Here is a 22,500-nt window from a genome sequence, read left to right on the forward strand (position 1 = left end):
TACTTATTGAGATGTCAGAGAATATTTATATGGATTCCAGTCAGTAATATTTTGGTGAACACTTGTGTTGAGTTTAGTTAGTCAGGTAAATGCTTAAAACTTGAGTGATAGTTAATGTTTTGAATCTTACTTAACCAAATTGCTTTCTTAGTAAATTAAAGTTTTGTGAATTAAACTTGATTAAGAAATTTTTAAATTTTACACTGTTGTCGGATAACAGTAAATCTTTTTGAGATTGTGAACTCTGCATATATCTTTTGAACTTAGAAATAAATTTGTCTGTTTAAAGTTTTAAAAGCACAGTGTTTCATTTTGACCACCAATAATTAGAGAAATTAATGAATGTTTACAAGGTAAGTGATATATCTATTTGTTCACCTGAGACTTATCTAGGTGAAATAGAACCAGGGAAACCGTTATAGTGTTTGTTGAAGTGATACCCATTTTCCACTAGTCTGTTTATAACTTATTAATTGTTACCTCACCCATAACTTGATAAAGATACATTGATTTTCTCAAGTGACAAGTAAGTTTTATGGGATCACTGTACCTTCAGAGTATTCAGTCTTAATATTTTTGTTATGAGGTTTCAAGTTTCTGGTTAATAGGTAACCTTTGGTATTATTATTTGTGCAATAACCAGGTGCTTGATCACTTCATGACAAATGATTTGGTGCCCAGACCCGGGAAGTTAAAGAACGGGATTGAATTAAACGGGATTAGACAGACTGAATGGGATTGAACCCAGTATTGAACCGTGGTAAAATATTTGATGGCCAGATGTGGGAGAATTAAACAAATTATTTGGTGCCCATTGTCCGGCAAGAACTAAACAGAATATCACTCTGGTTTGTGGTTTATACTGGTGGTGTTAGGAATATATTTTGGTAGGAGAGTAAGCATATAATTGTTTTGAAGTGTATTGTAAACCCTTTTTGTTGAGTAAACTAGAGAAAATGGCTCTGTTTGAAGTTCAGGAATTTTTGGCCACTCCAACCATCAGAAAGATATCTAAATCTCACCTGACTAAGGCACAGTGGACTCTCTTAGCAGTGACATGTGGGGGTAATGTTACTTTTGATATGATTGAGGCACAAGTCAAGTATGTCGCAATCCAGGCATTAATAAGCTCTGGTAAAGTAGATGGAGAGTTAAGGGAGGCATATGAATTGTTGAACGCAGCTGAGGTAGAATTTACAAATAAGCTAAGGCAAGAGAATGAGAAAGGTGATGTACAGGCAGAACTTAGAAGTTTAGACTCGGAAGAATTTTGGGGTAGACTGAAGGTGCTAGAATCAGAAGAAAACTTACTTAGGCTGCAGATACAGGCTGATAAAGAAAAAGAAGAAAGAGAAAAGGCAAAAGAAGGAAGAGACAGAGTAAGGAGGCGAGAAGAAGAAGAAAGAGAAAGAGGAAAACATGTAAGGGAGTTGGAGTTAATCAAAGCTCGATCCATACTACCTGTAAACCCATATGACTATATCCAAGGTAATGCAGACCCTGTGTTTGATGTAGTAAGAGTACAGAAGTTAATTCCAAAATTTACAGAAGAAGCTCCAGATGAGTTTTTTGATCACTTTGAAAAAGTGGCTTTGGGTATGGGATGGCCAGAGGATAAATGGTCATTTTTGTTACAGAGTGTTCTCATTGGTAAAGGAAGAAGTGCCTACTTTGCCTTATCAGGTGATCAGTGTAAAGAGTACAAGGTACCCAAACACAATGTGCTACAAGTTTACCAGATGACCCTGAATATTACAATGAAAATTTCAGATCTCTGAAGAAGGATGACAAGGTGACTTTCTTGGATTATGCCTATAAAGTAAGGAGATGTTTTAAACGATGGCTAGAGGCGGCTAAAGTTAAGTCTATGGACGAACTTGAAGAATTAGTGGTCTTAGAGCAATATCTAAGAGGAATTCCTGAACATATAAGAGCTTATTTCAGAGAGAGAGAGAGGTTAAAGCTGCTACTCTGAGTGAGGACTATAACATCATATCCAGCAAAAAGAATTATAATCGCAGGTACCAGAACCATCAATTCACAGGTTAGAGGTCTCAGTCGAATTTTAAGAACAGTGCTGTGAGAAACCCCTCTAATAACTATACCAGTACAGATCCAGGATATGCCCCACAGCAGTGGAATGTTAAACCTGCCCCTTCTAGTCTATTCTCAAGACAGGTGCAGAAAACTAATGTTGTTTGCCACAAGTGTGGAAGAGTAGGACATTACAGTCGAGACTGCTACAAAGTGTGCCAGCAGACTAAACCAGTTGGACAGGTGATAAGAGGTAACCAGGTAAAGCCAACTACGAGGAACAGTGTGGGAAAAAATGAAACGACACAAGCAGAGTGCTTAGCAACCCGTGGAAATGCAACTTCCAGTAGTGAGTGGCTGAACAGTGAGGAGGCTTTTAAGCCATATATCTATGAAAGTATGTTGACAACTCCCTCTTTGAGTGTACAGGTACCAGTGAAGATATTACGTGATACAGGAAGTAACCATACAGTGGTAGTTCGTGGTGCTCATCCACAATTGGAGAGGAATCTCACCGGAGATTCAGTTATTTTAAAGGGTATAGTAGGAGAGAAAGTAACTCCTATATGCCGCTTGCATTTGTCATGTGAATTAGTGACAGGAGATATTGATTTTGAAGTAAAGGACTCACTAGCTGTTGAAGGCGTGCATGTTTTACTGGGTAATGAAGTTGGTGGTGTTCCCTTCATTCCTTGTCCTGTAGTGACAGACAAACCGTTAAGGATTAGTCTTACGATAGAATTAGAGAAGAAAAACCCCTACCTGTTTCCAAGTTGTGTAACTACCAGGAGCATGAAGAGAACTGAGCATACAAGTGAAGAAACTGAAGATTTACCTGCACCAGAAGAATCTTTGAGCTTAGAAGATCTGTTCCAGGAAAGTGAAGTTTCCCCTAATGTCAGTACTGAAGAGATTCTTGAAGAAGAGGAAAATCCTATCATTGGTAAAGAGACTCTGAGTAGTCAAAGCGTTCCTGAAGACAGTAGTGAAACTACAGAAGCAGAGTTAACAGATATTGAGAGTTCAACCCTTGAAGCTGGTCAAGTGACTAGAGAGAAGCTAGTGGAACTGCAGAAGAGGGATACAACACTGGCTGATCTGTTCTTCAGAGTTGTTGAACAAGAAGAAGAGATAAAACAAACTTCTACTTGTTATTATCTAAAGGAAGGATTGCTAATGAGGACGCATCGACCTGCAGATATACCAGGAAATGCTGAATGGGGTGAATATCATCAAATTTTGATTCCATATCCATTGAGGAAGCAGGTGGTAGCAGTAGTGAACGAGTCTGGACACATGGGAGTCAGGAAGACTGTTGAGAAGGTTATGAAGTATTTTTTTTGGCCTGGACTACACAAGGATGTCAGCAAATTTTGCAAGGAGTGTCATACATGCCAGACAGCTGGAAAACCAAATGAAACTATTCAAAAAGCTCCCCTCCAACCGATAGAAGTTAGAGGAGAACCCTTTAGCAAGGTGATAATAGATGTGGTTGGTCCGCTTCCAAAAACGAAGAAAGGACATGAATATCTGTTGACATTAATGTGTCCCGTAACAAGATATCCTGAGGCAATTCCTGTAAGAAGTATAAGTGCAAAGGTAATTGCTGAGAAGTTGGTGAAATTTTTTTCCAAGTTTGGAATTCCAGAAATTGTACAGAGTGAGAGAGGAACGAACTTTACCTCAAAATTATTCCAGGATGTGATGAATTTGCTAGGAGTGAAACAACAGTTACCTACCGCTTATCACCCAGAGGCTCAAGGCGCCTTAGAAAGGTTCCACCAGACTTTGAAAAGTATGTTAACCAAGTACTGTAATGAGTCGGGAAGAGAATGGGATGTTGGTTTACCCTTAATGTTATTTGAGGTTAGAAATACTTATCAAGAAAGTATGGGATGTTTGCCAAATGAAATGATTTTTGGTCGAGACATGAGAGGTCCTTTGAAAATCCTTGCAGAGAACTGGGAAGAAAATCAAGAGGAAATCCAAGGAGAATATGTGAAGAACTTGAGGAAAAGGTTAAAAGAAATGAGAAAATTCTCTTTAGAAAATTTGAAGACAAGCCAAGAGAAAATGAAAAGAAAGTATGATGCTAAGACTAAGTTAAGAAACTTTAGTGTTGGACAGCAAGTTCTAGTGTTCTTACCAGTGAAAAGGTTTCCCTTTACAAATAAATTTCATGTTCCATATAGGATAACAGAAAAGTTAAGTGATCGAACTTATGTGATTGAAACACCAGGGAGAAGGAAACGACGGAGGAAGATACATGTAAATCTTTTGAAACCCTACTTCTCAGAAACTAGAACTGAGGTTATGTCTATAACCCTAACAACTTCATCTACAAAGGATGATGATGGTTACGAGCTGGGAGCTGAAAACAAGATGAAGAATTCCTCAATATTAGAAAATTTAGAAAACAAACTAAAACATCTAAGTGTTGAACAAACACAGAATTAACTGAGATGATCCAAAGTTTCCCTGAGATTTTTACAGACATTTTACTGAGTTGACAAAGCATGAGATAAAGATCAGAGAAGATGCTAAACCATTCAAGCAAAGATGTGATGATATGATTTTAAAATGTATCACCCTTTCATCGAGATGTTTTGAAAAAGGACGCTGAATATTTGTTGCAGCACGGATTGGCAGAGCCCAGTTCAGGTCATTACAGTTCTCCTTGTGTGTTAGTGAAGAAACCAGATGGCTCGTTTAGGATGTGTACTGATTATAGGAAACTGAATTCCATCAGTGTAGTGGATAATTATCCCTTACCTATTATTGATCAATTACTTGATAATATTTGGCAAGCCAAGGTTGTTTCTAAAGTAGTGAAAGAGTTACAAAGATTTGTGAATATGCCTAGAGTTTATTGCCTATTTTATGAAAGTTTTTCAGCCATAATAATTTCCCTGATTGATTGTATAATCTTGTTGTGTAAAGAGAGAGAACATTTTTGGAGAGCAGTGTAATTGTAGATTATTTATCCTGTTCCGAATCGGTGGATTCGAACCCGGAATAATTAATCTTCTGGGGGGGAGGAATATTATAAGGTCTTATAATATATAAAACCATTCTACAAATATTATATGTGCCTCTGTGAAATTTTTTATATTTTGCTTGCAGATTCGTCATTTGTTGTGGTGATATGATTTTAAAATGTCTTTTCTCACAGATAAATTGTGTATCATGTAATCTCAAAGTGTCTTGATATGTTTTTTCCACTTGTTTAATATATTGTGCAGTATATTAAATTGTATACTGGGTGTTATGTACTTGAATTCTTAACGTGTTGTAGAGAGAGAGAAATATTTTTTAACCTTATTGCTTAGCGTTTCCTATATTTGCACAGGTGGTTGGTGTGAAGGAAGAAAGGCAGGGGTCTCTTGTCTTATCTGATGAGTTGACAGCCAACCGGCAAATTGCTTGTTATATGTTTATCATGTGTGTCTGTTCCATGGTTATTAGCTGTGTCTATGCTTATTCTTTTCCATGATCTTAAGTAATGGAATGAGGAACAGAGAGGTAGATGAAGTTGACATGCTGACAGCCGAGCCAGCTTTGGTCCAAAAGCACTTCCTTCTGTTTGCTCAGTTGCTTTGAATGGGCGGATGGTGTCAATCATTGATAAGAGCTCTGGCATATTTCCTTCTGAGCCTTAGAATTCCCTGCATGTATACCATACATGTATACCTGTATGCATAATGTATGTACACTTTATGTATCATGTATTCTGGGAGGGCTTGAAGATAAATGAGGAGTGCTGATAGAGAAGGAGGCAGTTAGGAACAGGGGTTGCTGGAAATAGGGTGTCTCCCTCTCTCTCTCTCTCTCAAATTACCATTCATGCATAAGGGGTTTACTGGCTGCTCTCTTATTTGTACAAGTTTTGTTAAATTCACCCAATAAGTGTATACATTTTGTAAGAGTGATCTAAGGATTTTTATATTGTATAAGTATTGTGAAAATGTATTTTACTATTTTCTGTTGAAGAAGGTAAGGTTCTTACTTGATATGTTTTGTGCTGTTATTGTGATAGAGAATTATTATTTTGATAAGAGGTGGATAATATCTCTTACTGTGAGTTCTAATGTGTCTTGCTGATAATTATTATCATTGTGTGTGTCATTGTGACTTGGCAGTGTTGTCTTTGAGAAAGTCTTAGCAAGATGTGGGCTTGAACCAGCGAAGGACAAGAACTTAGGACTACAGTGGACGCATTCGAGCCCACGGGATGACGAATTATTATCAACTAAAAAATTCCCCTTCGGTAACATGTATGAAAATATATTATTTCCGAGGTAGAGCGAATTGGATATTAAAGGACGTTTGTAGCTTACTGATTGTATGAATCACGGTGATGTGATAAAAAGTCATAATATGGCTGAGTGCAACAAACGCACTACACGGTTAGCATGGCAGAGGTGGGTGGATATCGTCTCTAAATACAAACACCTGAGTTCGACGGGCTATTTGTATATGGGAGACGATATCCACTTATACCTCATTTGCTGGCCGCGTGGGTTAAATGCGTCCACTGTAGTCCTGAGTTCTTGCCCTTCACTGGTTTGAGCCCACGGGACGACGAACTTATTATCAACTAAAAAATTCCCCTTCGGTAACATATATGAAAATATATTATTTCCGAGGTAGAGTGAATTAGATATTAAAGGACGTTTGTAGCTTACTGATTGTATATGAATCATGGTGATGTGATAAAAAATCATAATATGGCTGCATGCAACAAATGCACTACACGGTTAGCATGGCAGAGGTGGGTGGATATCATCTCTAAATACAAACACCTGAGTTCGACGGGCGATTTGTATATGGGAGACGATATCCACTTATACCTCACTTGCTGGCCGCGTGGGTTAAATGCGTCCACTGTAGTCCTGAGTTCTTGTCCTTCGCTGGTTCGAGCCCACGGGGCGATGAGCTTATTATCAACTAAAGAATTCCCCTTCGGTAACACATATGAAAATATATTATTTCCGAGGTAGAGCAAATTGGATATTAAAGGACGTTTGTAGCCTACTGATTGTATGTGAATCACGGTGATGTGATAAAAAGTCATAATATGGCTGCGTGCGACAAACGCATTACACGGTTAGCATGGCAGAGGTGGGTGGATATCGTCTCTAAATACAAACACCTGAGTTCGACGGGCGATTTATATATGGGAGACGATATCCACTTATACCTCACTTGCTGGCCGCATGGGTTAAATGCGTCCAATGTAGTCCTGAGTTCTTGTCCTTCGCTGTTTCGAGCTCACGGGATGACGAACTTATTATCAACTAAAAAATTCCCCTTCGGTAACATATATGAAAATATATTATTTCCGAGGTAGAGCAAATTGGATATTAAAGGACGTTTGTAGCTTACCGATTGTATATGAATCACGGTGATGTGATAAAAAGTCATAATATGGCTGCGTGCGACAAACGCACTACACGGTTAGCATGGCAGAGGTGGGTGGATATTGTCTCTAAATACAAACACCTGAGTTCGATGGGCAATTTGTATATGGGAGACGATATCCACTTATACCTCATTTGCTGGCCGCGTGGGTTAAATGCGTCCACTGTAGTCCTGAGTTCTTGTCCTTCGCTGGTTCGAGCCCACAGGACGACGAACTTGTTATTAACTAAAAAATTCCCCTTCAGTAACATAAATGAAAATATATTATTTCCGAGGTAGAGCGAATTGGATGTTAAAGGACGTTTGTAGCTTACTGATTGTATCTGAATCACGGTGATGTGATAAAAAGTCATATATATATATTTTTATATGTTTCCTGGTGCAGGTGGTTCTTATGACTCCACATTTATTACTTTACTCGAAAATGGCCTTGCAAGATACCCAGGACATATAAAACACAAACAAAAAAAAGGAGTACACGGAGCGGAGGGCTCCTTCTCAAGGGGAAGTGCGTGAAACACGTGGATATAAAAATAGTTATATTTTATAACACACAAGATCAAAGGGAAAATTAACTGAAAACAAGGTAAATTACTGCTGTAGAAGTCCTCCCAAAGGGGGGGGGGGAGCTTGGGAATGCCAGGAACACGGACCAAGGATAATTCTGCTACAGGCGTCTTTCTGAAACGATATTAGGACCCACGTTACACATCTAATGCTGGAATTTGGGGAATGAATTACTCGGGGGTGCACTGAAGGCGCCAAGGACTCCCCGAGGCATTACTTGTGACTCAGAGGAAAGAAGCTGTGAACACGTGGGCTGGGCTTCAACCAAGAAACATCAGGGAATACAAAGTTATAGGCCCAGAAGTTAATAAATGCAAAAGGGCAAAGTAATCGTGACTACCAACTCGTTTTGGGTACTTTACCACATTTGTAGGGGCGTAAGGCTGACGACGTCTTCCGCCAGGGACCACGTGTGGGAGTGTCGACAAAAGGCCTCCGTCTCCAAGGTATTGCTTCAAGTCGTAGATTGGTGCGGAAGAGGGCGCCCGTGGGACGATGAAAAGGCCGCCGTTGAGTATCAGCTCGCGTTTTGGAGACTTGCAATCCCCACTTGCAGTCTTCTAAGGCCACGTGGATTGGGGCACGGAGCAAAAAGGGCAGCAAGACTGTCCACGTGGCAGCGAGCCAAACGGAGGGCAGGGGGGCAAGACCTGCAGAAGCGTGACTACTCCGCTTAAACTAGCGACCGCGAGTGAGAAAGAGCTGTCCTGGCCCTGACCTTTTATTGCTTCTGGACAGGGGTGGGGGGGGGGCGCGATGTCCTGACCCAGGTCGCCGACGCGGCTATATTATTGAAAACGATCTTACTTTCCTGTACCAAAGAAAACGGTGCAAAGCCAGATTACTGTCCCCCAACTATTATATCTCTGAGCCCTTATACCCCGGACTTTCACTGGTTCAAACTAACCCAATCCAGTATCCACTACTCCTCCCAGGTTCAAAGTAGACAGAGGCCTATCTATCGGCCGAGCAAAGCAGAAAGGAGGGCGCTTTCCATAGCGCATTTTGGCGCTAATCTTTACCATATATATATATATATACTCGTATATATATATATATATATATATATATATATATATATATATATATATATATATATATATATATATATATATATATATATATATATATATATATATATATATATATCTATGACTTTTTATCACATCACCATGATTCATATACAATCAGTAAGCTACAAACGTCCTTTAACATCCAAACACACACATAACATACATATATATATATATATATATATATATATATATCATCATCCATCATTTCAGCTTTCAAAAGTCCTTTGTTGCATGTCGGCCTTTATGTTGGTCTAAGTCATCTCACCAGGAGGTTTTTCGTCTTCCTCGGTTGCTTGTGTATCCTCGGGTGTCCAGAAGGTTGTTTGTGATGTCCATCTGTTGTCTGTCATCCTGGCAATGTGCTCCGCCTAGTTCCACTTGAGCTTACTGATGGTTGGAGGATATCCTTTACTTTATTTTTTTTTTTATGTATCTATTTAGTTGTTTTTCTATCCTTCCAAGTTAGATCTAGCATAATTCCCTCATGTGCCCTCTGCATTGTTCGTAATGTAAGGGAAAGCTTTCTTGTTAGATTCCAAGTTTCACCCCCATAGGTGACAGTGGGGAGGATACATTGATCATAGACTCTCCTTTTTAAGATGATAGGAATCTTCTTATTTTTAACACTGTACTGGCTCTTCCAAACGCCTGCCAAACCGAGGGTTATTCTTCTTTTTTATTTCTCTCTCGTTGGAGGCGTCATGTAGAGAGATTCGTTGTCCAAGGTAGATGTAGTGGTCCACTTCCTCAATTTGTTGATTTTCAATTTCAAGTATGTCATCTGCATTTTCAGGGTATTTATTGCTCATGGCTTTGGTCTAACGTAAGTTCATGAGGAGGCCTACCGATTTTCTTGCTTCATTTAGTTCGGTGAGCATTTGTTGAAGCTCTTCTTTGGTGAGGGCAACGATAATGGTGTCATCAGCAAATCTTAGGTGACCTAGGTATTCACCATCTATTCTTATTCCTTTTCCTTGCCAGTTGAGTTGTTGGAAAGCTCTCTCCAGGCATGCATTAAACAGTTTGGGTGAGCTTGTGTCACCTTGTCTGACTCCTCTCTTGAGTTGGAATGGTTCTGAGTCCTTGTGGAGGTGAATAAATGATGTTGCATGGTCATAGATGTGACGGAGGACATTGATGTAAACTGAGTCAACTCCCTGTTCTTCCAGAGCTGACATGACCTCAGTTTCGACCGAGTCAAATGCTCTGGTATAATCTGCAAGCGGTACTACTAGTGGGATTTTATATTTGTTTGTTTTTCTATATATATATATATATATATATATATATATATATATATATATATATATATATATATATATATATATATATATATATATATATATATATGTGTGTATGTATGTATGCATATGTGTGTATGTATATATATATATGTATATATATATATATAATATATATATATATATATATATATATATATATATATATATATATATATATATATATATATATATATATATATATATATATATATATATATATATATATATATAATCCAAAGCAGAAGTCATATGACTGTCACAAACAATAGAACATTACATAATGTTGGCCAGCGTAAGTCAACATAAAAATCTCCCAAACAAGCAGAGTATATGAAATCTCAAATAATTCATAATTGGCAAGATTTTAAATGAATTACATACTTGAGAACTTCACTAACATCTTACTAAACAAATATATATATTTGATAATAAGCATCTATACAAAAAACTAAATTAAAGAAAAAATCTCAATTATACAATTCATATACTGACAGAGCCAATCCTTTATACTCAAGTCCTGGTAGCACAATAAAAAAGGCACAAGATTTTTAGTCTTCTGTTAATCAAAGATCCAAGGCTGGCTTTATTTTTGTGGCAGGGGTACAACAGAAAGGTCCGAGAGGTATCAGTGATACATGATCTTCAAAGGGGTTCTATACATCTGGATAATGACAAGAGTCGTAGGAATTAAATGAAGGTGCTAATTCACATGATCATGCTGAGTTCCAGTAATAATTGTAGGACCAGAATGTCATGCTTTTGGTCTTGAATAGATGTATTAAGCTCAGACTTTTTGTGTGTGAGCACATATTCTGATTTTCCCAGGTCTGAGGCCATGCACTTTGGTAAAACAGGAACACAAACGGGAGTAGATTTGCCCTCTTAGGTGACAAAATGGGAGGAGTTAGGTGCATCTGTCTGAAAACATTAGCTGCACTCCATATCAAATATGAATGTTCATATCACCTAGTTGCCAGAACTTCTCAAAGAAGTCTTGCACATCTTTTACAGCCTATTTACTAAGAGCAGCCATGCCTGCACAGTTGCCTAGGCTTCTTAGTCACTTCGTTTTCTTAAATTTTGACCACAAGCATTCTTTGTGAAGATTTTTGTTTTTCTGTGGGAAGGTATGGTGCCAGTGGTGAGGAACTGGTTCACTGTTAACCTATAAGATACAGCAAAAATCCTTATTTATGTCAGTTTTAATGTTTTTTTTTCTTCTACAAGAAAATCACCACAAAGGCTTACTGAATTTGCAATTTTCTTTGTTTTTAGTGTATCTTATTCCAAAATATTATATGCTGCCATATTTTGAGTTCCTTTCCAATATATCTCCAACATTGTGCTATGTCTGCACACGATAACTGCACACACGTGTGGTGAAGTCTTTTGCCAACCTGGCCAATCAGTGTAGGATTTCAAGTTTTCTGTGATGCGCTAGGTCTTTCAATGCGTCATTGATTTTGCCATCTTGGCCTCTGGTTAGTAATTGTTCTCGGGTGCACTACCTACCTTTTTTTCAAAACTCCCATTCAAAACAATTTGTAAATAACTGTCACTCTGTGTTAATAACATATTATTAGGCATATACATTTTTTGACTGTTGGAAATTACTGTTTAGGAAAAAATATATATATAATGCAGGCTCTGACAACACAGCCTACATAGGAAGGCGTATACATTTTTTGACTGTTGAAAATTACTGTTTAGGAAAAAATGTATATATAATGTAGGCTCTGACAACACAGCCTACATAGGAGGCAGGTGATTTTAAATGTGAAAGAGGCTAGTGTTTTTCTTGTAGTGTAGATGTGGTTTTTATGACTGATGAGGAAAGAACACCTGGAAGTAAACAATTGATATTTGAAACAGCTTTTTTATTTTTTTTATTTGGTATTAACGAGTTTGATTTATGTCTTTTGGAAATGGTTAGCTAACTTATTACACACAATTCTAATTCTAACAATAATGGAGGTGACCACAGCAGGATATCATAGTCTCATAGTCCCTATGTCAGGTCAGATGAGGGAAGAGGGTCTCACTCAGGTAGGACCCAGTGGCATGGAATACATTAGCTTGGAATTCATCCCTGTATTTTCATTTATGATTTACAGCCTCCTAAATCTAAATCTGGTTAGCTGCTCAAGGGGCACAAAACCACCCTAAGTCAGGTATAACCAAGCATTCTAAGTTAGACTTGGTTACGGAAGGTTGGACTAGGGTTTCACTTGTTTTTTTATTCGCTCACGAAAAAAATACCTGTTTTCAATTGAGGTCACATTGTAGTGTAAAATTTGGGGTGTGTGTAATGGGTTAACCATCAAGGTCCAAATTACATAGGGTATCAGAAAAACCATTAATTACATGGGTTTGGTCGTATGCTTCACTAACATTAAGCACCCTTCCAATATTGCTACTTCCAGTAACAGCATTTTCAACACTAGCGACAACACTAACAAACATCCTTATGGTCGAGAGTAACACTGTATTACCACACTGAGGAACACTATTACCACTCCAAATATCGAATCACAACTACTAGTGATTAACAATATTTTTTTTTTTTACCATGCAGGGTGGAGTTAAGGACAATTTTTAAGAAACAGAAAAAGTGCATCTACAATTCTGTGCTATCCACATTATGCATAACTTGAGAGTACATTATGTGATATATTTTTTGCAACCCACGCAAGCTCTCTACATGTCACGTTTGACATCATACAAAATCGTGTGCTCATGGGAACTGTTAGTAAATGTAAATAATCGCCATGTACTCACGTTTAGCTACAGTAATATTATCCGAAAAGACGAGTAACATTGCACCGTTTTCTACCATTTTATTTAATATGCAAAGTGCACAGTGTCATCAAATTTACACACATTATCCACCCTGATCATATTGAGCGGCACATCACACTTCTACAGTGCTTGACCTCATTCGTTTGGATTGAAGACTGAGGGGTGATTCACGATAATAGACACCAGGTAAGAAAAACTGAAAGCAAGAAGGTTATGCGTGAGTTTAGTTTAAGTCTTTTGCTCGGATTCTTATTTCTATGGCTTTTACAAAGAGTGAAACAAGCTGGGGAGAAGCAGCTACTAAATGACCTCGTTCCTTCCTCAAAACTCTCCAATAAGCAGTCAGACCGTTTGGTCTCAATCTTTTTTTATTTGTTTTCAGCGCGCTCGTTTGTGTGTATGTTGGTTTGATGGAGTTGGGTGTTAGTAATCATGACTGAGAACAAGCCCTATAGAAAATCAGTTATTAATTTAGAGAGAGAGAGAGAGAGAGAGAGAGAGAGAGAGAGAGAGAGAGAGAGAGAGAGAGAGAGAGAGAGAGAGAGAGAGAGAGAGAGAGAGAGGTTTACTGGAAATTAAAACGCCGCAACGTAACTGAAATTATGTAACAGTGACTTTGTTCAACAGAGACAAACAAACAGAGACAGCCAGACTCAAAGTTGACATTTTATTTTTATGGAGATTTTGTGATAATTATATAACTGAGGATTATATCAACCAAAGAAAAGAAAGGGGAAAAAGAATAAGGAGACAGAAAGAAAGCCAGAACTTGTGAGTCGCTTCTCCCTTGTTAATTTTTCGAAAAGTTATATTTTTCACATACTTTCGGCCTACTAGAATATCATATTGCATGTTTCGCCTCCTGAACTCGCGTCACCTCATCTACGGATCTGTCAAAAAAAACTGACATATTTCAAGAGTCATTGACCTTATCCAGCAACTAACTCCAAGTGAGTTAGAGGTAGTTAGATCAGCGCTAAATAACAAAATCTTATTTCCGGAAACTGTCCGATTCCTTTGTCCTCCTTCAGTAAGTCACTTTATATAAAAAAAAGTCAAATGAAAAGCAAAGGAATGTTTGCACTACAACCAGGAAATATTGCTCAAAGGTCTTGAGGGAATATTCGTTTGCAGACCTAAGAAATACCGAGCAACATCTTTTTGGCTCAAACAAGATGACCATCAGTTTAAAGGGAGAGGAAAGCTGCTCGAGAAACTAAATGACAAATTTCTCACAAAAGAAACATTTCAGTTATAGATACATCAAGCTTATCTTAACAAACTGTAAGCCATTTTAGTTTTCAATATAATTGCAGAGATGCGATTCCGTTCCCATTCTATTTGCAGTCAAAGAAAAAAATTAGTTTTTCACTATCTTTAAGTTAGAAACTGAAGCCAGTAACCAAAAGACCTGTGATCATAAATAGTGGTCCTAACTCACTAATCAGTACTAAAGTCAAACCAAAATTATTACGAACATGGCTGTCATTAGCTACGGCGCCAAATTTCTTCCTGGCTTATAATCCGACTACAGTTAATCTACATCCCTCGATTCGGGGTTCTTTAATCCGAACATAAAATCCGACTTATCCCTCCAACGGGACAAGGCCGCCTTAATTCACAGTTTACCATCAAAAGAGGAACCAATATAAGCATTTTATTCTATCGCATTGTACCATTTATTTTCATCAGTGAGTGTGGGCTAGATATTGGGCATTTGTATAAGTCATTTAGAAGCCTAGAAAGTAGATAAACCTAATCGTACCGGTTATCAAAACAGTTTAATTTATGATTCCAAGTCTTCATTTACTGCAATGTTTTTTTTTACTATAAATCATCCCTTACTCGTCATCAAATTTCAGTGCTTTCGCTCATTTTACGTCTTCCGTGTTAGAAACGCAGAACAATAGTGTCAAGCTGTTTAACTTTTCTGACCAGGTATACGGAAGATGTGGCATCGTTTTGCCACATTTGTACCATATCCAGACTTTGGTCAAGGTTTTATGGATCACATCTGGGAAAAGTGGTAACGTCTAAAACGTACTGCATGTTCGTAGCCATTTTGCTTTAACTATAATAAACTACTTAGTAAATCAATATATTCATGTTCTGTTCTCAAGACACTCTATTATTGCACCTTTGAAATCATCTTTCGTTTACGTTTTAACTTCAGCGTAGTCTCTGTGATATATTTTTCATAACTAACCTGGACGGAGACAAGGGAACAGGTGATAATGACCTGACTCTTGGGACTGATGAAGCCAGGTCGTCGAGCTGACCTGGAGGCGGAATCAAAAATCCTGGAGATGCGATTTGTCTTCGTCAGCAAAGCCCCGTAGATCATAGAGAAGCCAAAGCCAACCCCAAACCTGAAAGAACAATGCTAGCAAATAATAACAACCAGAATAATGATAATACCCATTTCATATCTTCTCTTATTTTTTCGACCAATTTTCACATAAAATTACACATTTTCTGATTGATATTAGGCCATGGGAAACATTCAACAAAGTACGGCTAATTTTCGGGCATACTTACTAACATTACCGTTGAAATAAAACCAACAATTAAAATGTTCTCCCAAAACCTTGAGGCAATCGCTTAAGCGGGTTTATATGTACTGAAGTTGATTTCCTCTGTGTAATGATATGGGTAGTGTAGTGTATTTCAGATGCCTCTCTTCAAAATAGTCAACATTTTCAAGGTTCAGAGACAATATCAATTGTTATTCAATACCATAGAAATAATAATTGTAATAATTAGACCTTGTGGCGAAATAGGAGCGCTGTTGAGGCCTAAGAGGATCTTTGGAATGTTTTTTGTATGTCTGAAATTACACAAGCTTCATGTGCGGAGTATAAACCAGAACTGCTGTTGATTAACTTTCAGATACTGAAGCTAACGGAACTATTGACAGATGGAAATTTATTCTGCAGCTTTATCTGAACTAGTGTAGACTACTTTCTGTGGGGCCCGGTGTCGGGTGTACTACATTGGTTGGGGTACATTAAACTTTCATTTTCCGTGTTACGTTTGTTACCATTTATGATTATTAAAATATCAGATTATAAGAAGACTGACAATTCCTGATGGAGCTCTGCTACAACTTCAGTCGAGCTGTACTGACAAAAAAAAATGGAAAACAATTTATCACGTGATTGTACTTGGACCAAAAGTCATTTTCTGCCGCAGTGGTATGAGGGGATACTTTGGAGTGTTCTTTGGTCCCATAATGTTTCTAATTTCGGAAAAAACTTGAAAATTGATCCTGCATGTATTATCTCTCTCTCTCTCTCTCTCTCTCTCTCTCTCTCTCTCTCTCTCTCTCTCTATATATATATATATATATATATATATATATATATATATATATATATATATATATATATATGACTGAAATATGCTCTGTTAAAACAGAATTCCACCTAATAAAAGGGGTCCATAAAAATGCCAAAATGCAGGAAGTTAATACTATAATCCAGAGAACAACTGTTCAGGCAGGTAATGAATGAGAAGAGTTACAGAAAAGTGGTATTTATACCAAGAGTCAGCCATTATGTCAGTCCAGTTAACAACTTCTCTTTAATCTTTTTAATCGCTGGTTGGAGGAAGATTTTATCTATAATACCGAGTCCCAAGCTCCTTTTGAGAGATTCAGTGTATTTCTTTGTTTAATCAAAGCTGATTCTACCATCTAGCTTTCGAACCGACAATTGCTGCTATAAATAATATTATACATGACAAATTCCAGTTTATTCTTTGAATAATGATTATTTATGTGGTTAAAAATAGCCGTGCTCTGTTGGGCATACCGAACTGAATGTTTATATTGTATTAATCTGTTGGGGAGTGATTTACCTGTAAAACTGATGTAGGATTGGGCATAGTCAAGGCAAGGGGGATGGTAGAACATGATGTTAGCTTTGTGGATCGCTTTCTCAATTATATGGTCAGGCTACTTGAAGGTGATAGCTGCTTATGGATTAGTTCAATTTCTTTTTCCAGGAAATCCAGGGAGCAAATCCATAAGGCTCTTAAGAATAAATTGCTGGCTATGCCAATCTAGATAGAGATGTATTTGTATTCTGTCGTGTCTCTAATTATTAAAACATTAAGAAAAGGAATTTTGTGGTGTTTTTCCTATTCAACTTTAAATTTGATGCTGGGCACTAATGATTTAATTTTGAAATAAATTCGTTGAAGTTGCCCCACCTTTTATCCCAGAATGTTAGGATATCACTACATATCTCATCCACAGCATGTCTTTAGGTTTTATTGCAATTTAGCTCAATGCTGTTTGTATTTGCCAATTAATCTTACGTTTCTCAAAAATTCTGTCGGGACGTTTTGGAGGATGATTTTTCGTTCATTTACGCCATTATGGAATTCAGTCGTCTCTCTACGTTTCTTCGTTTACATCCAGAAGCCTGGCCCGTTTTTCGCAAGTTTGAAAAAGAACTAAGACTACACCGGCTGAAAAATTAAAAAAAAAAATACCTCTTAGAAGAATATCTCAAGGAACAAAGCCTTCCGAAAATATACGGATTCGTGAGATGGACTCTGCAATCGGACCCCTTCCCTCTCTCCCATAAGATATTCCTGGAGGAAAGAATTGAAAATACGAAGTGCGAGATCTTTGTACTACACGGAGTGATACATGCATCCCAGTCTAACCTTCGTCTCCTCACAATGGACTACATGTACAGGTATCTATTTTCATTTTGTTCTGACATTGCCGCACATAATAGCGCAACTGATTCCAACAGACTTTCCCGGAAGTTAGATAACTTATAAATAATAAAGTTTTAAATTTATCTAACACCCCCACCCTTACCGTAAACCAACACTTAGTCTTAAACCTTGGTTTATCCTTTGCCCTCATGCCAGACTGGAAAAATAATGTAGATTTTATAGTTGTTTTTCCCAAATTCATATCTGATAAAAATTACAGCCGAGTAGAGATATGTTTATAAGGTATTTTACTTAAAGCATTAGTTGACCTTGATAAGAAATACCATGTCCCACGTAGATTTATGAAAAATATCCGCTCGCTACAAAAATCAGATGTAATAAGTAGATCCGACAAAGACGGCAAAATCGTGACCAGGGACTAAAGACGTTTACCTCAACAAAGTCAGTCAACTCCTTAGTGACACAAACACTTATGGCACATTAACGAAAACCCCCTCCAAAACGTCCCCGAAGAATTTTTTTTTTTTTTTTTTTTTTTGAAAAGTAAGATTAACTGGCAAAGACAAAAATAGCATTAAACTACTAAAGAAATTCAAAGTCATTAATCCAAAATTACCTTACTTTTATGGCTTTTCCACAAGTCACAAAGATAATCTTTCATTCAAACCTATTATCTCCTGTACTAGAGCTTTCGATTTTAAAATTTCTGAGTGGTTAGCCGGCCTCCTTTCCCCATTATTAGGCACATTTTCTCCCAGTCACATTAAACATTCTGAAGATTTCTGTCATAAATTCAAAGAAGCACATATACCACTTCATAACATAAAAATTTTAAGCTTAGTTGCAGATTCCCTATACACAAAAATACGATTACTGGACGTTCTACAGATTTTGAGAGAAAAATTAGCCCCCTAATCAGATCATTTCCCACTAACCCTAGATAAAATAATAAAGTTAGTTGAATTATGTGTATTAAATAACATCTTTTCATTCGGGGAGGCACATGTGAACAAAAATTCGGGTGAAGCATGGACAGCCCTTAAGTCCTGTTTTAGCCATATACATGGAATATTTTGAAACTATAATAATAAATGGAATAAAACCTAAAGACATGCTGTGGATAAGATATGTAGATGATATCCTAACATTCTGGGGCAATTTCAACGATCTATTTCCAAATTAAATTTATTAGTGCCTAGCATCAAATTTAAAGTTGAATAGGAAACAGACAACAAAATTCGTTTTCTCGATGTTTTAATAATTAGAGATACAACAGAATACAGATTTACCATATACAGAAAACCAACATTTTCACTTTCATACAGTCACTATTTTAGTCATCGTGACATTTCTATCAAGACTGGCACAGCCAGCAATTTATTCTTGAGAGCCTTATGGATTTGCTCCCCCGGATTTCCTGGAAAAGAAAATTAAACTAATCTGCGAGCAGCTATCATCTTTAAAGTACTCTGACCATATAATTGAGAAAGCGATCCATAAAGCTAACATAATCTTATAGTGTCCCCATGAAAACAAGACTAGAGAGACACCCAACAATGAAATAAAAATCTCACACCTGGTCAGGATCAAGACGCTGACACAGAAACTCGAAAACTCTAACTCTTATGCTTTTACCTACACAAATACCTTAGCTAAATCCCTGATTAATGTCCAACAAAAGCCAGTCTACAAAGACACAGGAGTATACGCCATCCCTTGCCTCTACTGTGACCAATCCTACATCGGTTTTACAGGTAAACCACTCCCCAAGAGATTAATAAAATATAAATGTTCAGTTATGTATGCCCAACAGAGCTCGGCTATTTTTAACCACATAAAAATCATTATCACAGAATAAACTGGAATTATATAGTAGCAATTGTCGGTTCAAAAGCCAAATGGTAGAATCAGCTTTGATTAAGCAAAGAAATACGATGAACCTCTCTAAAGGAGCTTAGGACTCAGATATTATAGATAAAATCTTCTTTCAACCAGTGATTAAGATGATTAAAGAGAAACTGTCAACTGGAGTGACATAACAGCTGACATCTGGATCTCTTGGTATAAATACCACTTTTCTGTAACTCTTCTCATTCATTACCAGCCTGAAGAGGGAAACAGTTGTTCTCTGAAATATAGCATTAACTTTCTACATTTCGGTGTTTTTATGGTTTCTTTAATTATATATATATATATATATATATATATATATATATATATATATATATATATATATATATATATATATATATATATATAGTTGTATTGAAGTCAATGTCATTATTCGCAGAGGATATCTTTTTTATTTAGACTTTATATAAGTCTATACTGCTTTTACTCTTCAGATAAGTTTTTGAGGAATAAAGGAAGATTACTTATGTTGCTTCCATTTGCTTCTTATAGTCAGCGGACAGTTTCTTCTATTGCTGGTGTCTTTAGGATAGAATTACAAATTGACTAAAAAGGTTTCTGTTACAACATGCAGACTTAACAACTAATCCTGATAAGTAAAATTATGATTTCACTGGAGTGAGGAATTTGTATTGGTCAGTGGGTCTCATGTCCTCGCATGTAGTCTATGCAGTACCTAGGACTTTCTGGTGCTCCATAGGACACTCCTTGTGCCACAACATGCAATAATGGACATGAGCAAGGGCATGAATTCCATCTTTGACTGATAGTTTTAATTTGTTCCATTGTTGTATTTTCTGTCATATATGGGAGTGCTCTGTCACTCTTTTCTCAATTTTTATTCTTACCAATATTTTGAGGCTTCATTGAAGAAGGGAAGTTAAAGTCCGTGTTTCTTATAATTATGTATCACAGCATTTCAAATCATGTCAAATAAAAATAGCCTGACCATAATACAGAAATACTGTTTACCATATATTCATGGATGACCCTTACATATACTTATATATTCCAATTCCCTTGAAATGAACTTCCCTCTCACCCCATATTTACAAAAATAAATTATATTTAGCAGGTAGTAAATAGAGGTTACTGATATATATGTGCAGATGAAGAAGGTTTATTCGATTTCCAAAATTTGTTCCTTTTTGTCAGGTTGTTAAGATCATGGTTTCTCAATGGGGACCTGAGAAATTTCAAAGGTCCTAAGGATGAAATAAGAAAAGTATAAGCCACAGGAGACCACAACATAAAATTCTGAAAGTCATATTGTAAAGCTTGAAATGCTACTTGTGAATGATAAGTTCGTTCTGAAGAGAAACCTTGGATGATCTGGTCAAGGGTAAATTTTGGCAAAACAGTGAACCACATGTTACAGCATAAAATATAAACAAAAGGGAGCTTCCAGGTAACTTAGGTCTGTCAGCTTATGGGAAACTGAGGCTTACTGCCATGTCTGCCCTGTAAGTAAAATTTGCAATTTAGTAGCAGGGGTGAACTGGCATGCTTCAAAATAATTTCACTGTTTTTGGTTACCCACACTTTATGATCACCACGTGCTTCCTCAGTCTCCCACAAGCTATCCTTTCACTTATATTATGTACTGTAATATGCGTTGTCATGAAACAGTAACTTAATATTTAGCCGTATGTGAGTAGAAGCGGGGGGGGGGGCGATAGAGGGGATATATCTCCCTGCTGACGAGGCGACTGATGAAAATTGCTGGCAGTGTTACTACAGTCGTCCGCGTGAGTTACTGATGTATGTCTAGAAATGGTTTTTGCCTTGAAACTGACGATTAACATTACAGGCAGACACATCTTCAAGAAAGTCGAGGCTTATTTCAAGGAGAAAAACATTCCATTCGAGAGCATCATGGCTTGTGCAAGATATGGTGCTGCTTCTATGGTTGGATGGTACTGGGGGTTCAACACCCACTTGAAAAAGTTGTGCCTAATGTTGTTTGCATTTATCGTGTACACAGACGGATTAACTTGTTTTTTTTTTTTACAGTACGTTAAGTGTGCTTCCAAATTAAAGTTCATTGTTTAATACCATTTAATTTTCATAAGAAATCTTTTTTAGAATATTTTTCTACTTGGTCAGTAGGACCCAGTGATACGCAAATCTTTACAGAAACATTACAATAATTCATTGGTTAAGAGTTTTGATATTCCAGCCTGAAGGTGTTGAGGAAGCACTTCATATGAACTGATTACTTTTTTTGGCACGTTTATTTTTTAATTTGGGATATCATTAACTAAGTGAGCTTAGTTACGCTTTGGCAGATTATCCTAGATTGCTTTTCCTCCACTTGGTTTTCAGTTTTGTTTGAGCGTAAAATCAAAATAGGCGTTTCATCAAAAGAAGTTATTAAATATAAGGTGTAAGTTCGCAGACCTCAGTGTACATTTTATTTTTCACTCTTTCCATGTGCCCAGTGGGTGCTCTATTTTTTCTTTTACTTTTATCTGACTTTGTGTTTCATTCAAAGGTAGTCTGCCTACTACAAATCTGGTCTAGAAATAAATTGATGTATTTCGTCTTCTTATTCTTTCAAACCACAGGTGTAGCACTATTACCGTTTATATTATTTGCTTTTATATGAATTTAAGTTTGTTATTTACGGACTATGAGACTGCAAAAATATGTAATGAATGGGGTCATTTTATTGTCCAAGAAGCTAATAACGGCTGATGTGAAAATTTTCTTTTAAG

General features: G+C 37.0%; 1 protein-coding gene across 2 annotated transcripts in view; it reads right to left on the minus strand.

The window, feature by feature from the left end:
- The window catches only part of mGluR (metabotropic Glutamate Receptor), a 1,154,435-nt gene that overhangs the window by 99,242 nt on the left and 1,032,693 nt on the right, over positions 1-22,500 (minus strand). For both annotated transcript variants that reach the window (XM_067111043.1, XM_067111042.1), the window contains exon 9: positions 15,387-15,549. In XM_067111043.1, coding sequence (XP_066967144.1) covers positions 15,387-15,549 — 163 coding nt within the window. The remainder of the gene's footprint in view (positions 1-15,386; positions 15,550-22,500) is intronic.

This window comes from Macrobrachium rosenbergii, chromosome 11 (genome assembly GCF_040412425.1).
Source record: "Macrobrachium rosenbergii isolate ZJJX-2024 chromosome 11, ASM4041242v1, whole genome shotgun sequence".
Classification (NCBI taxonomy): Eukaryota; Metazoa; Arthropoda; class Malacostraca; order Decapoda; family Palaemonidae; genus Macrobrachium; species Macrobrachium rosenbergii.